At 40.7% G+C, this 19,214-nt stretch overlaps 1 protein-coding gene across 2 annotated transcripts in view; it reads left to right on the top strand.

The window, feature by feature from the left end:
• The window catches only part of LOC121630805 (CAP-Gly domain-containing linker protein 4-like), a 66,756-nt gene extending 50,105 nt beyond the window's left edge, over positions 1 to 16,651 (top strand). For both annotated transcript variants that reach the window (XM_041971308.1, XM_041971307.1), the window contains 4 exons: positions 12,739 to 12,862; positions 15,484 to 15,548; positions 15,677 to 15,755; positions 16,053 to 16,651. In XM_041971308.1, the coding sequence (XP_041827242.1) occupies positions 12,739 to 12,862; positions 15,484 to 15,548; positions 15,677 to 15,755; positions 16,053 to 16,419 (635 nt within the window). In that variant the 3' untranslated portion in view covers positions 16,420 to 16,651. The remainder of the gene's footprint in view (positions 1 to 12,738; positions 12,863 to 15,483; positions 15,549 to 15,676; positions 15,756 to 16,052) is intronic.
• Positions 16,652 to 19,214: the final 2,563 nt, after the last annotated feature.

Here is a 19,214-nt window from a genome sequence, read left to right as displayed (position 1 = left end):
CTGGTGAAAATCTGGAGGCGAATACCCTCACCAGCTTGGTCCGGACCATTTTGATGTTACCACTGGAGCCGGTGCCAACAACAGGTTTTGTCACTCTGGATCTCTTCTTTGGTCCTGGCACAACCGTGCGCAACACAGTTGCAGCCTCCTCTGTCAGCGCACGCCGGCCCTTCTTCACCACATAACTCCACTTTGGAGATCCCAGCGAAGTTACTGCTTCACTCGTTCCCACAGCCATAGCCGCTTCATCCACACCGCCATTCAGGGTTGACCCGCTCGGTGGATCTCCCAAATCCGGATCCACGTCACCATCCCGGTCCCGTTTTTCCAGGCACATATTCGACCACTGGCTTATATCTCATTAGCCGCATCAGGAGACGCTGGCACCTCAAAGGGACATTATCAAGGCTTCAATTGTTAATGAGCAGCACTAGCGGTTTGTGGTCAGTCTTCAGCTTAAACTCATCCAGTACACACAAATACTTGTCAAATTTTTCACATGCCCATACACCCGCTAGACACTCTTTCTCTATTTGTGCGTAGCGAGATTCCGCCTCTGAAAGACGCCTGGAACAATAGGCTATGGGCTTCCACTCTTCTCCGTGGAGCTGAAGCAGTGCGGCTCCTAATCCATAGCTGCTGGCGTCAGCTGACACAGCTGTGGGTCTTGTGATGTCATAAAAGGCGAGGACTGGCGCCTTTGTCAGCATTCTTTTGATGTCCTCAAAAGCTGACTGTTGTGAATGACCCCAGGTCCAGATGTTCTTGCTCTTTAAGAGCTCATACAATGGCTGTCCCACTGTTGTAAGAGCTGGAACAAATCTGCCCAGGTAGTTTACCATACCTAAGACCCTTTTCAACTCTTGCACGTTTCTTGGAGGCGGTAACTGGTGAATTGCCTCCACTTTCTCCGGGTCTGGCCTGACCCCAGACTGATCAATGATGTGACCCAGGAATCGTAGCTGTCTCTGTCTGAGTGAACACTTATCTTTGTTGAGTTTCAGGCCTGCTGACTCAATCCGCTGCAGCACTTTGTCAAGGCGGGCGTTGTGTTGCTCCATTGAAGTCCCATAGACAAAAATATCATTCATGAACACCTCCGCTCCTTCTAAACCTTCGAGGGTCTCAGGCATCTTTTGCTGAAAAATCGCTGGTGCACTAGTGATTCCAAAGGGTAGTCTTTTGAAACAGTATCTGCCAAATGGTGTGATAAATGTTGTCAGTTTGCAGCTGTCTGGGTGTAGTGGAATTTGCCAGAATCCACTGGCAGCATCCAAGGAGGAAAACACTGTCGCACTACTTAGCTTGGCAGTTATCTCATCTGATGTAGGTAAGATGTAGTGTTCCCTTTTTACTGACCTATTCAGTTTTGTAAGATCCACACAGATCCTGGCCTTTGCAGTGCTCTTTTTTATGACTGGAACCATGGGTGCACACCATTCAGTGGGTTGTGTCACTGGCTCGATAACGCTGTTGTTCTCCATCCTCTACAGTTCCTCCTTTACTTTCTGGAGCATAGGGAAAGGCACACGGCGAGCAGTGTGTACAGCGTATGGGACAGCATCATCCCGTAGCTCGATTCTGACTGGCTCAGTTTTTAGTGTACCATGCTCACCGTAGGCTTGTAGGTGGCTGGTGTAGGATTTGACCTCATCCACTCGTCTTACTAGGTTCATCTCGACTGATAGGGCCCTGCTGAGTAAGTTGTTGACTCTGTGTCCACGAATCACGTAAGCTGTGAATGAGTAATCCTTTCCTTTGTGGCTGATTGTCGCTTTAAGACGGCCCAGACATGGCAACTCGCCTCCGGGGCTGATGAGAGGGATCTCAGCTGGTTCCAGGGGTCCTTTAGGAGTGAGTTTATGAAATGTGTCCTCACACATCACAGATACATCGGCTCCTGTATCTATTTTGAATTCTACTGGGTTGGAATTTGCAAATAGCTGTACAGTCCACTGCTTACTTTTCTCATTTATGTCACACACTGAGCCCAGGAAATAAGAACTCTGCTCAGTTTTCTCTGTCTCTGTCACTTCCTTCACTGACCTGCTGCTGTGGCACACTCTGGCCCAGTGTCCCATTTTATGACAGTTGTGGCATGTAGCTTTTCCTGCAGGGCATTTTTCATCCCTGCCATGTTGTGCTTTTCCACATTTACTACATTTCTTTTCCTTTATTCTCCATTTTCTATCTTTAGGCTTGTCTTGTCGCTGTTGGGGCTTCCAGTGCGGGTTTTTTCGTTTAAACTGCACTTCCTGAACAGATCCCGCGCTGTCTCCTTGCAGATTCACTTGTGCTGCCACCTCTTCTGACTGTCTGACGGTCTGCATTGTCTGCGCCAGTGTTAGGTCCGCCGTCATCTGTAGCTTGCGGGAAAGCTCTTTATCTACTATTCCCACTACGATTCGGTCACGAATATTCTCGTCTCGAGTTGTGCCGAACTCGCAATGCTCTGAAAGTTCGTACAGAGCTCGGATAAAGCTTTTTGCTTTCTCTCCTGTTCGTTGAATCTGCTGGTGGAAACACGCCCGTTCGTGGATAATATTCACGTAGTCATTCACGTATTCTTGCAGTAGTCATCAAACTTCTGCACGACGATGGCAAAGTCGTTGCGATCATCATCTCGAGCAAATGTGAATGACTTAAATATATTCTCCGCCTCGTTGCCCATTGCATAGATCAGGCAGCTCACCTGCACTTGTCCATCATCTTTATGAAGTTTCATTGCGATTCTGTACCTCTCCTCGTTGCTTCCAATCGGGCCACTCCGTGGGTTTATCGAATGCGAAGTTCGTTGGAGCGTTAAATTTTGCCATATTCTCTTATCCCACTTCTGACACCATGTAGAATGATCGAGGGTAGGCTTTTCTCTCCTCAGCGCAGCTTTATTCTCAGCTCTTTCTTATACAGCCACAGACGTGACAAGCAGCAACAATTAACTTTTCTGTACGTTCCCAAAACGTCCGCTCACAGCCGTAAAACATAACTGTCGTAAGCTGCTGTAACTACTAACATTATCTCAGTATATCTGAAACATATATGACACTGCCTGGTGTGGTAGATCTGGGCCTCCATTGCTCTAGAACTCAAGGCTTGCTCCTTTGCTACCATGGTTACCGCTTCTGTGGTGTCCTTCAGTCCAGCCCTCTCTAGTTATTGGTAGAACTGGTTCATAACCACCATGCGTATTCTGCGACCGAACGGTCCAGACCGCTGTAGCCCAGTCTCGTGCACGTCCTCCGAGGAGAGAGATGACCGTGGCGATCTTCTCTCCATCCTGCAGCTCCGGACGGTAGGAGAAGAAGAGATCGCACTGCAGAAGAAAATCAGCACAACCTGTAGAATCTCTGTAGAATATCTCCGGGAACCTTACCGGAGAGGAGGTGGACCAGCTGGCAGGCGCTGCAGCAACCCTTGCTGCAGATGAAGAAGCACTGCCAGGTGCTGGTGGTGAAGATGGCTGTGGGTGAAGAGGCGTACGTAACTGCTGCAGAAGTTCAGCCATCATTTCCTCCTGTCTTTCCACCCGCTGTTCCAGGGCCGTCACTACTTGCTGCTTCAATGGTGGTGTAGTAATATGTCAGGCGAGCCAGAGGGAGAAGCCGGACACAAGCGCAGGTACAAAGCCAAAGTGTTTAACGAAGCCTCTAGCACAGATGTTTAGTGAACATAGACAAAAATTACTACACAAAGCATCAGTCTGGACAGGGAGTCTATTTAGGGAGACAACTAGGTGCAGACTGAAGATGATAAAGATGGGATGCAGGTGAGATCCAAGATGGCTGGAACAGAGGAATTCTGGGTAATGTAGTGCTGGGACCGGTGGTTAGAACTCAGGAGAAATGGAGCACAGCTGAGGGGCAGGATAGGCAAGACAGTCTGGTCCAGCTGTTCCTCAAAGGACTGAGCTAGTGCCTGCAGTAAAGCATTTTCTAAACTCACCTTGCTGATGTTTCCTGCCATGATTCTTGTTCAGTGGCACACATTTGATGCCCTTAAGTCTGTGGTCATGAAGCGTTTTGAAAGGCTAGTTTCCCAACACACAAGCGTCTGTCTGCCACCCACTCTGGATACCATGAGTTTGCCTACAGGGCATGCCGATCTACAAATGACACTATCCCTTGTTTTTTGGGGGGTTTTTTTTTTTCTTTTTTCAGATGACACTCTTGTAATAGTCCTCCACTTTGCGCTGAGTCACCTGGAGCTTCAGGTAAGCTACGCAAGGCTGCGCTTCTTAGATTTCAGCTCAACCTTCAACCACATCATTCCTGAGATCCTGGTGCAGAAACTCCTGCAATCTGGCCTCTCCTCCCCCACCTGCCAGTGGACTTCTAAGCTGACCGTCCAGGATCTCGCACTATGGGGACGGCGTTATCTGTAGATCGGTTCGCCCTGTAGGCAAACTGATGGGGTCCAGAGTGGGTGGCAGACAGACCCTTGTGTGCTGTGAAACTAGTCTTTCAAAAAGCTTCATGACCACAGACCTGTAGTTGTTGAGACTGTCCACCGCTGTCTTTCTGGGAACAGGCATGATGGTCAAGGTTTTCAGGCAGGCTGGGATCAGTATACATCAGTATATGTGTGTTTTCACTCCTCAGCTCTGTTATTTTCTCCATAGTCTTTCAGTTCTTACTGAGTTTCTGTGAATCTTGGTTTAAAGATGGTCCAAAATTTTCTGGAGACTTCTGGTTTCTTGTCGACCGTGTCCATTAGTTTTTGCAGGTCCTGATTTTGTGTGCAGTTTTCTCTCTCCATCTCAGCACATTTGCTCTGCAGGGTTGCTCTTCCCGAGCATACTGGAGTAGTTAAGATGTCTCTTAGTTTCTCATCCTTCTGCCCAGTTTCTTGGCAGCCAGTTAGCCACCTGCTGGCCTGGTCCAGCTGTTTCTCCAGGGGTTGAACTTGTGTCCCCGGTGGCATGTTTTCTATGCTTATCTTGTATGTGTCTTTAAGATTATGTTTATGCAGCAAATCATTTTCCATAATCATATCCTGCTTGGATAGCTGGATTGCTGCCTCTTCCAGAACATGCTGAAGAAGAAGAGTTTTCTCTTCAATCTTGTCATCTTTTTGTTGACAGATTTCTTGGCAGTCAGTCAGCCACTTCTTGGTCTGGTCCAGCTGTTCCTCCTGTTCTTCATGTTTTTCTTGCAGGCTTGTGAGTTTTTCCAGAGCATTTTGGAAAAGCTGAGTTTTGATCTGAAGCTCTTCATCCTTCAGGTCACAGAGTTCTTTGCAGTCACTCAGCTTTTTCTCTGTCTGGTCCAGCCGTTCCTCCAAGGACTGAGCTCGGTCCTGCAGTGAAGAATTTTCTAAGCTCACCTTGCTGAAGTTTCCTACCAAGATTCTGAGGTCTTCATTAACCTTTTTGAGGTCTTGTTCAGTGGCACACATCTTCTGCTCAATCCCTTTGTTGTTGTCCTCCATTTGTTGCCGCAATGACTTGTTCTCTTCATCCTTTCTGTCATATTTGCTTTGCAGGCTTGTTATTGTTTCCAGAGAATTTTGGAAAAGCTGAGTTTTGATCTGAAGCTCTTCATCCTTCAGGTCACAGAGTTCCTGGCAGTCACTCAGCTTTTTCTCTGTCTGGTTCAGGATTTCTTTCAAGCATCGATGTTTTATTTCCAGCCACTTATTGTCTACTTTCACCCTGAATTTGGCATCTTCTAAATCCTGCTCAGTTTGCTTCAGCGTCGTCTGGAGACTTTCCAAATCTTTTTTCAGGGCCTCATTTTTACTGACCAGGCTGTTAGCATCTCTTTGGAGGGACTCATTCTTCATGGCCAAAAGTTCATTCTCCATCAAGATATCCCTCTTACTTTTGTTCCGGGAACGCTCGAGATTTTTGCGAAGGACTTCGACAGTGTTGTGGAGACCTTTGTTCTTTTTGTCAAGATCCTTAATTTCCTTCAAAAGGTTTTTGTTTTTGTTTTGAAGGTCCATGTTGTCTTTCCTAAGATCCACTTTCTCTGTTTCAAAGTCTTTCTTGACCTTACCGATGACATCCATCTTACAGTGAAGAGATTTGATCTCCTTGTCAAGGTTCTTGATTTCCTTTCGAAATTCCTTGTTTTTGCTATGAAGATCCTTGTTTTCTTTAAAGAGATCAACTTTCACTTTTTCAAGGTTGCACGCCATTTTATTTTTGACTGCCATCTCTTGGCGAAGAGATTGGTTCTCTTTCACGAGGACTTCGATTTCCTTCAGAAGGTCCTTGTTTTTTGTCTCGAGATCCATGTTTTCTCTCTGGTGACTCATTTTCTGTTTTTCCAAGTTCTTGGTAAACGGATATGTACAATGCTGTACAAACAAAGTTTATCTAAACTTCGGTAGACGTCTGTGAGAGTCGAAAGGCTGCTCAAAACTGACTGCTTAGGAAATTCTGTTCTAAATTCCACCTTTTTATGACACTAAGTGATGTCATCGGCTGTTGCCATGTTGTTGGTAATGTCATTGCCTTTATTACATCATTCCGTGGATAAACTAGGAACATACCATTTGTGCAAAGAATGGGGGGGGGGGGACACATGCCTTAAAGAAGGTGTAGTGGTACAGTCCAGGTTGCCCGAGCAACAGTGAATGGAATGTGGGTGAAAATCTAAACAAGGCTTTATTCATTGTATTTATCTGCTTTGGTTCTGTGTCCAGTTGTTCATTTTAATGTTAAAATGTAAAACAATAACAGGAGGCTTGTATTAAAACACAAATAAAAAATGGTTACCAGCACAAACCAAACAGGAAGGAAATACATATGAAGATATATTAGGGCTGTCAAACATAACGCGTTAATGACAGTAACTAATTTATGTAATTAATTGCATTAAAAATTTTAATGCATTTAACACATGTGCCGCATCTGTCATTTATGAAGGTAAGACATGGAGATTTGTAGAGCTGGTCACTCTGTGGATGGATTTGAGGGGGTCACACTGGTAGGGGATGATGATGATGCTTTAACTTTCCCGTTTATTTATATATATATATATATATATATATATATATATATATATATATATATATATATATATATATATATATCAGCTGAAACACTTTAAATCAAGTCAGTTTATTTAAATCAAGGTTGAAGAACCACCTGATTTCAGCTGCATTTCAATAGTTCTTACTAGGAGTTCAGATCTGCAGCTGGTTCTTTTACACTGAAATCTTAACTTTATTTTTTTTATTTGAGCTTTTTCTTTCTGTTTTTATGTAATCAATTTTATCATTTTTAATCTTTGTTTTTCTAATACGCTTGTTAGATTTACTATTATTTATTATCTGGCTCATGCGTAATATTACCTACTGAATCTTTAACAGCTGATATGGTAGATTTTTATTTATTTATTTTCAACTGATTAGCTAAGAATCTTCCAGATTTATTACTGTGTTCAAATGTCTCCAAGCGTAATCTTTGCACCAGAAATTCTGTTCTCTTGTCAATTATTTCATTTAATTCAAGTCTAGCCTTCCTTATTTGGTTCATCGTTGGTTCATCTGGTGAAGCACTGTAGGCATCCTGTAATGATTTAAGTCTTAGTTCTAATTATAATATTTTTGAGTTTTCTTTTTTTATGTGATGCAAAAGAGATAATTTTGCCTCGCATTACCGCCTTCCCTGCTCCCCACAGAACACATGCTGAGACTCCTGGTTTGTCATTGTTTTCTAAGTATATAGCCCATTCTTTTGTGAAGTAGCTGATAAAGTCGGGATCTTTAAGCAACGCTGTATTAAATCTCCAGCTTTTAAGCCGATGGTGTGATTCTTGTGTTCCTCAAAGTGAAGGAAACTGGTGCATCGTCGCTGATAGTGATGGGGTGAATCTGGGTCTCTGAAATCTCACTTACCACAGAACTGCTAACCAGAAAATAATCTAGCCTAGAGTATGAATGGTGAACTGAGGAAAAGAAGGTGTACTATTATATTAGGGTGATAAGACCGCCATATATCGCAACTTCCAAAAGCATCCATATATTGTTTAACAGTGTTCGTGGATTGCCAGTTTTGATGATGTGGTTTTGTGAGGTGGTAGCTAGAAAAAATAAAAAAGAGTGCAAGGAGAGAGAAAAAGAAGAAAAAAATGAGCAGAAAATGACAAGAAAAAGGGGGGGAGTGGGTGAAAAAAGAAAATAAACCCATAAAAAATAAGTACATTTTTGTGAACATTAGAGACTGGCAGTATTATTGTCTAATGTGAACAAACATTAAACTCTGTGACTTAAGCCCAGTGAGTCTGATTAGCATTTATATCACCTGAGTGTGGATACATATCTGAGGTCAGTAGAGCCAGGGAGTGGTGTTATGGTCACGATGTAGCTGTCCATTCACGTAAAGTTTGTCCACCGAGGTGACAGCGCGGGCTCCTCTGTCCAGGAATTTTCTCCTGATGGGGAACAAGATCTTGTGACACTCCAGGATTTCTCTGGGAAGCTGATCGCTCATGCTAAGGTCAGTCCCACGAAGCTGTCTGCCACAACGCTTCACCTCTTCTTTTTCTTTGTGGAGAACGAAAATAGCTACTATCGGCCTGGGTCTACCCTCCGTTTTTTTTTTTCTATGCGGTGAACTCGATGAAAGAAGATGGCTTTTACTTTTTCCTACGGAAGTTTCAACTTGGTTCTGATGAATGTTTTTAACAGCTGCCTCTGTATCTTCCTCCATCTGCTCAGGGATCCCTGAAATAACTAAGTTATCTCTCATGCTACGAGCCTGAAGGTCTAGGAGTAATTCTTTCATTTTTTTATTTTCTTCTGATAGTTGGCTTACTCCTTCGGTAAGGCTTTCCACCGAATCTTTGAGGGCCTTGTTCTCCGTAGCAAGAGCTTCCACCTGTTTTTGGATATATTCCAAACTTTCTTGGAACCCACGGTAAAGAAGTTCCAGCAGGGGGAGCTGGGCATCGAGACTGGATAGCTTCCCGTCGATGGAGATTAAGATATTTGTCGTATCGCTGCTGGTTGGAGAAACTGGGCTGGTCGCTTCAGGGAAATCCGCCGGGCGAACCCTTTTGGAGCCTGATTTGGAGCTCGTCTTCACAGCATTGGACTTCCCCATCACGATCCGCTGGAAGCTTTCTTCAATGAAATCCGTCGGGCTGGTGAGATCTTCTTCGCCGTGATCCAGAGTGACCGGGTTGGTGTGGTTCGGAGTATTGACCCCTTGATTTTTATATATAAATATATATTATTATTATTTTAATTTTTCTCAGGATCAACATGGGGCGTTTGTTTTCAGTAGCGCACCATGTTGACTCTGGATTTTATTCATTTCACTGTTGTTTTAATCAAATAATCAAGGCAGACAAACGATTAGCAAGCTGCACGGCTAAAAAAAAAATGACATATGTTCCGAACAGACACGAGAGCAGCCAAAGCAGATGCTGCCAGACCCTTCCTCCCCTCCCCACCCCACCTGAAGACGTCCAGGTAGCCCCTGAGGAAGGAGCTGAGCAGCAGAGCGTTGAATTAATTTATTATTGAAAAAAACAAATTGAATAGAAAAAAATCGTTTTGAATTATTAATAGTAAATAAAAAATGGTTTGTCTTTATTTTAGACTGACTTGAATGGTTCTCAGCTATCACTGTAATGTTAGGTTAGGTCAGTAGTTTGGTAACAGAGCACTTTTCCAGTGCAGCAGACTGGGTGACTGCTTTCAATCCAATCAGAGAAATATTTACATTTTCTAGTTATTAGGTTAACTAGCAACAATCATATAGCATCATATATGTTTTTCCCCACTAATCTAATGCTTCACCTGTGAGTCTACAGATCTGGAGATAAATTAGACTTCATGTGTTGCTACATGAGGGAGACAATGACGTGGAGGATTTGTAGTCAGATCAGTTTCCCTTGACATTGTTGGTGAAATCACTGAAAGCACCTTTAAGTCAAACAAAGTAGTGGGAGGCCACCAGAAATAAGGATTGTGACGCTATTACACATGACATTACATGATTGGAGATACTATATATAATATATAATATAATATGTATATAATAGAAAGCTGGATAAGTGATTCTGCAGGGAGAAAGCTCCACGTTAGACTCTTGGTAAAAAAAAAGGCTGAGCAAGTACAGTGATGGTGAATGAGATTGCAAGAGCTTGACTCAGCAATAGTTTACCTTTACCTCTTCTTGATATCTTATTACACAAAGTTCTACCTTTTAAAATGTGACTATTTAACGTTAAAGATGCTCTCAGCTATTGACTGTAAATCTCTACAGTGGTTTGCTTGTGACCGTATTACATTTAGTTCATATAATACAATAAACCATGTGTGTTCTGCTATGTTTTGTTTCTGAGCCTACCTGATTTATTTTACCATTTGCTTCTGGTTTAATGATGATAACGCTCGCAATACAATAAATCATAAACAATGAGTGGCCATTTTGTTTTTGATGGTGTTTTAATTGAGATTTGATTTGTTTCTCCACAGATTATAAATAAATTTCCTTTTCATGGAAAAGGTTATTTTGTATTTAAGTTTTGTATTTGTAATTTGTTTTGTAATTATCATGAGATAATTAATTGTTTAAGTATTTAAAAAAAGATAGATGGGTTTTTAAATATGAAGTATCCGTCTTGCAGCAAATAATTGAATCTTCAGTTTCTTTTCATGGGGCCTAAAATCTCTAGCAGCACCCCTGATTCCAGCAAAAGGACAATTCTTTTTAATCTTTTCAGAAAGACTGTTGTTGATCTTTTGTTTGCTGCAAATTGGACATCACTATCAGTTTGAGCTCTCTGAGCGTAGAAAGTTTGACAAGAAGCAGTTTCATCATTATTTCCAGATCAAGACTTAAAAGCAGTAATTTGCATTAAAGGAAGTTTTGTCTGTTATAATAAATAATGCTGTTAACAAATAATGCATTTACATGTATACACATTTATTGTTAATGAAATATAATAGTGGAGCAGCCCATTCAACCCAACTGAAAGAAGGCCACTGCTTCATCCTCCACCATCAACTATCAAAACTAGAAACACCAAAATCCAGAGCTCCAGTCTCCAGAAAAAGCTGAACATTTCAGTGGTTTGAATAGCATGAAGTTTGTAGAAGTAGTAGGTTTACAGAACAACTTACTGAAGAAGTCAGTTTATTACAGTAAGTCACATGTGATGAAGAGGTCTGTCTTAATCGCTCATGAACTCCATCAGAAAATCCCTCCGAGTTTCTGCAGTGATGAACATCCAGTTGAGAAAAACATGGCGAATAATAAAAATGAGATTTGGAAGTGCTGCTGTTGAGCAAAAGTCACAGAAAGCCAAACAGCAAACAGCTTACTGAATCCATTAATATTTAGGAAGCGGTTCTCTCCAGGCATCAGTCATGTATAAATAAATACTAATGTATCTCACACCACTTGGGATCACGTTTGAGGGGATTTCAGTCTTAAGTTTCCTTTGATACTCTTAAATCAGCTCTACCAGTGCTGCACTGTCTCAGCCTCAGCACTCTAGAGGACTGGGTTTCTATACCAAAAGCAAATGCAGCTCTTCATGCTGAAAACTTTTTAACTGTCCGTATCTTAATTTGGCTCATGGAAGGCTTTGCTCTGAATTTTCTTTCTGCCTCATGTCATATGCAAGACTTGCACTATTCAAGGCCGTTGGCTCGAAGTTACAGAACTGAGCAGTTATTTTTGGAGAAACCAAAGATCTTCATTTTTACCGAGCTGATGATATGAATAGAGGGATGGTCGGTAAAATGGAAATAAACAGGTTTGTCTTACTAACACTGTGCAGTTATAGCTGCCAGCGCTTTAAGGTGCATCTCTTCTTATTGGATTTGTGGTGGTTGCATTGGTGCCGCATAGGGATGTCATGTTTACATATTTTCTTGGTACGTTTATTGTCTAAGAAATAATCACAATAAATAATAGGTAAATTTTTCTTCCTGCTGTCCTTTAGCAGAATATCTCTTTGTTTGAGACATAGATAATACTACAATATTGAAAATAAATAAGACCGTTTATCTGGAATTAAATGCTCTTAATTCTCATGTTGGGTCAATTTTGTTTAAAACGTGAACCTATCCATCACAAAAGACGTATTTAGTTTCTTTTTCTCATCTGTGTGACACTGGATGACCAACTCGAGTTGGACACAGTTTAATTCTAATGTTAGGTTGGATAAACATTAGTGGCATTTAACCAAACTCGTTTTTATCCAAACTAGTTTTTTCTCATCTGTGGGTTATAAAGTAACATTCAGTGAACGCTTCACATCACGCTGTAAGACTAATACGTGTCGGACGTAATTACAAAATAACAAATGACAATAAAATTTAATTTCCGTATTACGTTATATTAATAATAGCATCATTTATCCAAACTATTGTACATGTGTGTTTACTGTAGCATAAGATGCTACTGGTTATCCTACAGGTAGTGTATTACAACCTTTTATGTCCTGAGCCGCCCTCCTCAATGACACCTTGGTCATCAAACTAACAAGCATGTCTTAATCTGTTTGTTTGGGGGGAAAAACTCTTACTCTGCTAGCTTCTTCTGCAACCCTCACAAAACCAAAACAAAGTCACATAAACAGAAACACGAGGAAGTGATGGAACAATGTTTTCAATCTGTGCGGAAGTTGCGCTGATCTGCTGATATATTTCATACATAATGTTTTATGTAAAGTGATTATTTTGAGGGATCTTTACTACCGTGATTAATTGTAAAATGAAATAATCGTGCAGTGGCTCGCCTGATTTTGATCCGTCTTTCTGTTTCGGCAGGAATCTGGTTGGGCATCGAACTGGACAAACCAAGTGGTAAAAACGATGGATCAGTCGGAGGAGTGAGATACTTCAGCTGCCCTCCAAAACACGGAGTCTTTGCTCCTCCGTCTCGTGTCCAAAGGTGAGGCCTGGATCTTTAAAGATGATTCAGACACGTGACTTCATTTTTTACAGTTCACAGCACATTAACCAGTAAGCCCTGAAAGCACTAAGATTGCATTACATTGTCCTCATCAGAACATCTGATGGCACTAATGAGTTCCTTTGACAGTGTCATTTGTGTGACTGCTGACATATTTGATTTTGCCCTCTGTTAGGCAAACGGAGCTCCTCTGTTCTGGTGATTAACTGGTGTTAGAGTTGTCAAACGGGAAGCTTGGGGCCTTCACTCAGGATGACTTGTCAATTTAATGTGACACCTCGTAATGAGCCAGATGCCATCATCCATGCTTTAAAATGTGGATTATAGACATGCAACGGACCCAATGATTACACATCAGAGAATAAAATATGACAGTATCATGAAATGTTGCATGCGTGATAGATTTTCTTCTCTTTAATCAATAACTTCTTTGCAAATCATTAGTTCAAGGGCCTGCAGGTCGTGTTGATGAGTGCAACAAAAAAGGCACAAAGCCTGAACTCAGTGTTGGATCTGAACATATCTTGTATAACAGATTTGGGGTGTGTTGGCTTTGTCAGATGGAATGTGGTTGTGCTTAAACTTTAATTTGCTTCCTGTCGTCCTGTCAGCTGCCACTCACCATTCCACACATTAACTAGCAGCAGTCCAGTGACATCTGCCTCCTGTGCACAATAACATGATGTAAAACATAATGCAAGGGAAACAAAACCAGCAACAGGAGGTCTAATGTGAAGAAAGAAAAGACCACTTAGACAACAAACCAGCTACGTGACAATATTTGGTGTGAGAGCCACAACTACTACAAGAAACACTAACAAGTGAAGTGGCAGAACACATGAAAGTTTGTAAAAATACAACTCTCTCTTTTTGTTTTAGTAGCTCTCTGAAACCTGGTTTTATTTTATACGTCATCAGTTTGTCTTGTTTAGTTGGAGTATTTCTGCACATATCTAATTAACATGAGCCATTAGACATGCCCCCATTTTTTAACTCCAGATTTTCCATTAAACATCTATTAACCTCTTCATCATGAGAGATACCTGCACAGGGGGCAGAATGAGCTGTAATAACGGCCAGTAATGTAATAATTTGGCCATTTAAATATGGAGCCAATCAAATAATGACTTGGCAATAATGCAATACATTTTTGAGCCAATAATGTATTAAGTTATTATGCTGTTGGTTGGTTATTGGCCCAGCATGAAAAAAATCAACACCTTAATATGCAGTTACTTTCTTAGCACTGTGTGTGTGTGTGTGTGTGTGTGTGTGTGTGTGTGTGTCTTTGCACATTGATTTGTTTAGCACATGAATGTCTTTCTGTAGGAAAATGTCCTGTTTTACTGATGTTGCTGCTGACTCATGATTAAAATCCTCACGATCCTCCAGATGCAGCAGTAAAAAACTAAAAAGACAACATTGCAAACCATTAGTGCATCATTTGTCAAATAAGATGGCTGGTCAGTGGCGACATTTGAGTGCCTTTTCGGGAGTTTAGACAGTTATAACTTCTTTATTCTGTTCTACATCTCTGCCTTGCCTTCGTTTTAGTGAGGCAGACATAGAAACCGCCCCCACACTGTTTCGATTTTAAATGGTTTGAATAGTCTTCTTATTTCCTCAAATCTATTTAGACTTTGTCATCACACAGAGAAAGTGTTATTTTGATGAATACATCAAGCCTCAAAGTGGCTGTTTTCTGTAGATAATTTAATCCTGCAGATATGGAACCTGTTTGTCTGACAAGTCATTTAATTATTCCCTGCTAGACATTGCTTTGTTTTAACTTCCCATCTTATGCAAATGAATCAGAACGGTTGACCTTTTTTTATTAGATGGCACATTAACAGCACAATGCCTAAACTTTCCATTGTGTCATAAATGAATAAAAAGCATTTTGATGTAATTGGCATATAACATAATGGCTTTTAGTTCATTAGAAGTGATGGACCATTGCACCTTTGTTTCCCCTTTTGCAGCTCTTTGCAGATCCACTTTTTCTTTTCTGTTCTTTGCCCTTTTGCCTTTTTTTTAAGTAAAACTTGCTTTCTAAGTCAGCCCCTGTCTTTTCTTCCCACCTATATCCATATCTGCTTTCTCTCCCATTTTTCTTTTTTTCTAGTTAACCTCAGGGTGAGGACTGCTTAGATGAGTGCATGCTTTCCAGCCATTTTTAATGAAGGATACCACATTCTCATCCATTCTTCCTTTTTTTTCTTTTATTTTTCCGTCAGCAGCTATCACAACCCATTTGGAACCCCCCCCCAACCTCTTACTCACTCTTTTTTTGTTTTTCTACCTTTTCTTCTGTTCTTAACTCTTAGACAATTTACTCTTCCTTGATTGTTGGTTTTAGAGTTTTACATTTACTTCCAGTGTCATCAGACAAACAATGAAAATGTTAATAAGCAGAACTTGCTGCCTTTTGCAAGCAGCAGTTTTCATCAAAGTTGTTTCTAGAAAAGCCATCAGAAGCTGTTGGCATGTGCTTGGATTTAATTTATCACAGAAAAGTTGACATATATATTGGTAAATGAAATGTCAGCGTTCTTGCTTATTCTGTAAAAAACACAGACCAGTTTCTTGCTTATTCACAGGATCCATGGTTCAGTCGATTGCCTTTCAGAGCTCAACTCTTCACGCCTCAGTCAACCATTCGGTGGTGAGAATTCTGCCAACTTTGCCTCAGACTTATTTAAAATGTTTCATTCTCTTTTGCCTTTTTATTATTCTGTAGTTTCTTTGCACATATCTGCATGGGAGCCCTTGACTATTGTGATTGCTCTGCAGGGACAATTCGTCGCAGTTTCAGCACATCATCGGCCATCGCCACTCCGAAGGAGACGAGCAGGAGAAGCCCGGTTTCCAGGTGTGTCTACACTCAAAACATTCCTCACATCTCTCCTTCCCCGTACTTTTCCGATCCATCCTAATCCCTGCAGCGGTGACATAATCAATACTGATAAGAAGCAGAGGTATTAGTCAGCAAAAGGCTCCTTTTTTAAATGGCTACTGTATGATTGTGGCTATAATGAGGAAGAACAGCCAAACTTCCATGAATTTCCTGATTTATGATGTATTCTTTCACACAGCATAAATGTTTCTCATGAATCTTTTTTTTTTTTCTCTTTCATAAATCAAATATTTAAAAATATTTATAAAAAAGGAGTCGCTCCAACCCTCACCGTCGGCGCTGGAGCACCCTCAGTGGTGGTAGTGGTGGAATTCCTGGAAGTACGGCAGGTTCCAGCCCCGCTCCCTCCTCTGACGGACAGGTTCGCCTCCACGTGGGCATGCAAGTCTTCCTCAGCAGTGCCAATGAGATGGCATTCATCCGTTACTTGGGCACAGCAGACTTTGCTCCAGGGCTTTGGCTGGGTCTGGAGCTCCGGAGCCCAAAAGGAAAGAACGACGGTTCTGTTGGCGGCCAGCGCTACTTCACCTGTCGACCTGGCTACGGCGTGCTGGTCCGTCCCAGCCGCGTCACCTATCGCGGCATTAATGGCTCACGCTTGATGAATGAAAACAGCTGAACCTTAAAGAAAACTTTGGGTGGGATGTTGTTTAAACTATTGGTTTTTTGCTTTGCGCATTAACAATCTTCACCTTCATATATTGAATCCTCTGAACAGTTCAGAGCTGAGAGTTACAGGAATGACCATTTATTATTCTGAAGAAAAAGGAGACAAAAGAAAGCACTTTATGAAGTTAGCTTTAAATTGTCAATAAAATCTGTTATGGCAGGATTTGTGGGGAGTTTTGATAAAGCATGCACTACTTTTAATCTAACTGCACTGAAAACATTAATATGATAGAAGATGAAATCGACATTTCTGAACCTGAAACTAATTTTGATCACATCAGGTGAGATTTTTATCAGATAATTTGGCTGTGGTGTCGGCTGCTGTCGAACCAAATGTCTGCAAGTGTTTCTGTGAGCGTGTATGCGTGCGTGTTAATTGATAGCACTTTGAAACCAGAAAGATTGATTTTCCACTTGCAAAAAGTTGATGGATGCTTAGTTAAAACTGGGTTTCACTTTATGAATCAATGTGAATTAAAAAGAATTTAATTAAGCTCAGACCCCCATTTGCCTCCATTAAAAAACAACCCAGTCAACAGTTGTTTTCCTGTGTGCATAAATCTGGCAGTGACTAATGCCTTGATGCAGATAAACAGTGGTTATGTCGCACTGGCATAGCGAACGTGGTACTCATTATTTAATTGATTGGTCCGTGATTGCTGTGGTAAGATGGAACATTTATGGAATTAAAAACAAAACTTTGAATAAAGCCAGGATGGTTTCTTTTATCAGTAAAAACATAGAGCAAATTTGAGCAAATTAATAAGTCACATAAAATGATTTTACAAGAGAGTAAAGGTTCCCACTGAGCAATAATCTGTCAGACTAGATGTCTTCCATGACAGCCTGAATTAAATAAAACCATTGTTACTGGCCACTTTAATGGTTTAATCTGCAGCCACTAAATATCAAATATGTGAGATCTGAGGGAGTGTTTAAAAAAAAACATTCCTGCAACTGGCAGGTTAATGACTTAGTTTAGGAATATGCACCTAGAACTCATCATTCATCCATACATTCGTTATCTGTACCACTTTTTCCAAGAGTGCGCCAAGAACTACTTTCTTTATTTCTATATACATTCATACGATGTATATACAGCTGTTTTTAGTGGTTTTTATTTTACAGTAAATTTAAAAAGAGAAAATCCTCATCCTTATGCCACCCCAGAGCTTATAATTTAAGTAGTTGATGTACGTGTTTACTGTTAGCAACATCAGCTAATGATCACTTCACCGAACAAAAGTACCGTAATCCAGGCAGGAACGTTAACTCCTTTATTAAAGATTGTTGTAAGGAAGTAAAAAGTGTGATTCCAACACATTTAAGCTCCTTAACCGTTATGCTTACATTTGGGGGAGACTAACCAGATGGAAAAGTAACGTAGATGTGTTTAGTTTCTGCTCTACAAAGCTGCACCCCATGAGAAATAACATGAGACTTTAATAAACTTCCTTGAATGCCTAGTTTTCCTTATGCACTTATGTCTTATAAAATACATGATAAACACTTTTCCACAAAATATTTTACTGCACATTTGCAATTAAGACAACCTGCAAGTTGTCTTAAATGCCTTGTTCCTTTCCAGCTTCGGTGAAAGATCCAACTCTTTAGTAAAGTATACATTTGTCGAAGAGCATCTAATGGGGCATGATTGCATTTGATGCCTGATTAAAGCTGCTTGACACAGGAAATATGCAATCATCCTGAGCTTCAGGGATAAAGGTTGTCATCTGATTATAGCTGTCCTAGCAACTCAGCAAAGAATAAGCCATTGATTGTGAGTGTGGAAAACATGGCTGCTATTTAGTAAAACACTGATGCAGCATCCAATTAGGGCGTGTAGGCCTCAACAGTAGCTGCACAATCTCCAGTGGCCTTCTCTCATTGATCCGTTTGATCGAGCCCCCTGTGATTGAACAGCAGAGGTGGCCCGAGCCCATGGTTGTCTGAAATATCTGCCACAAATGTGAAATGCACATTTTCTTTCATATGAAAATAGCTTCTCCTTTATATGAAAGTATCTTTAGATTTTTCTTTTGTCACATTTTAATTTCATTAGTAGACATATCTATAAATTGAAGTTTCTGCACTCTGAAATTGGAGCATGAATAAATTGGATTTTACTAATGATATCAAACTCATACATTTCCTTTTTTCTTGCTGTTTCTGGTTTCTATATTTGAAGTGTGGATGTTTGTCAGAAGGATTTAATCTGATCAATTTACATAATGTCAGATTGACTTAACATTTTGTTTTATCTTTTGTTCATTTATTTTTATTAAGGCAGTAAGATACAAGTCACTGAAAACCAGCCTAATATGACTGTCATTGTTTCATGTAAGAAAACCACAGACTATACGAGAAGTGGAAGTAACCACCGTAAACATAACCCACTGGTTTGAAACTTCAAATTTGACATTCTGCTATCAATATTTACACTTTTTAGAGCCAAAAGCGATCATATCCGGGCAAAATATCATCATTTAATTCGCAGACAAATGTAAGAATAAGAAAAAAAAGAATAAAAATATATTTTAGGCCTGAAATTTGTGTAATTAAATTGCTTTCATAATCAATAAAACTGATAAGTGAATATTTGCCTGTGTGACTGTTATGTGGTTAAAAGTTAACTTATTAAAAATGTTAACAGATGTGTCGCATCATTCAGCTGTAGTAAAATAAGAATATTACAAATCTGTAAAATTCTTCAGGTATGAGACGTGTGTGGTTCATTGCATTATT

The sequence above is a fragment of the Melanotaenia boesemani genome, chromosome 20, assembly GCF_017639745.1.
Source record: "Melanotaenia boesemani isolate fMelBoe1 chromosome 20, fMelBoe1.pri, whole genome shotgun sequence".
Classification (NCBI taxonomy): Eukaryota; Metazoa; Chordata; class Actinopteri; order Atheriniformes; family Melanotaeniidae; genus Melanotaenia; species Melanotaenia boesemani.
The sequence above is the reverse complement of the archived record's forward strand: the minus strand, read 5'-3'. Positions and strand labels throughout refer to the sequence as shown.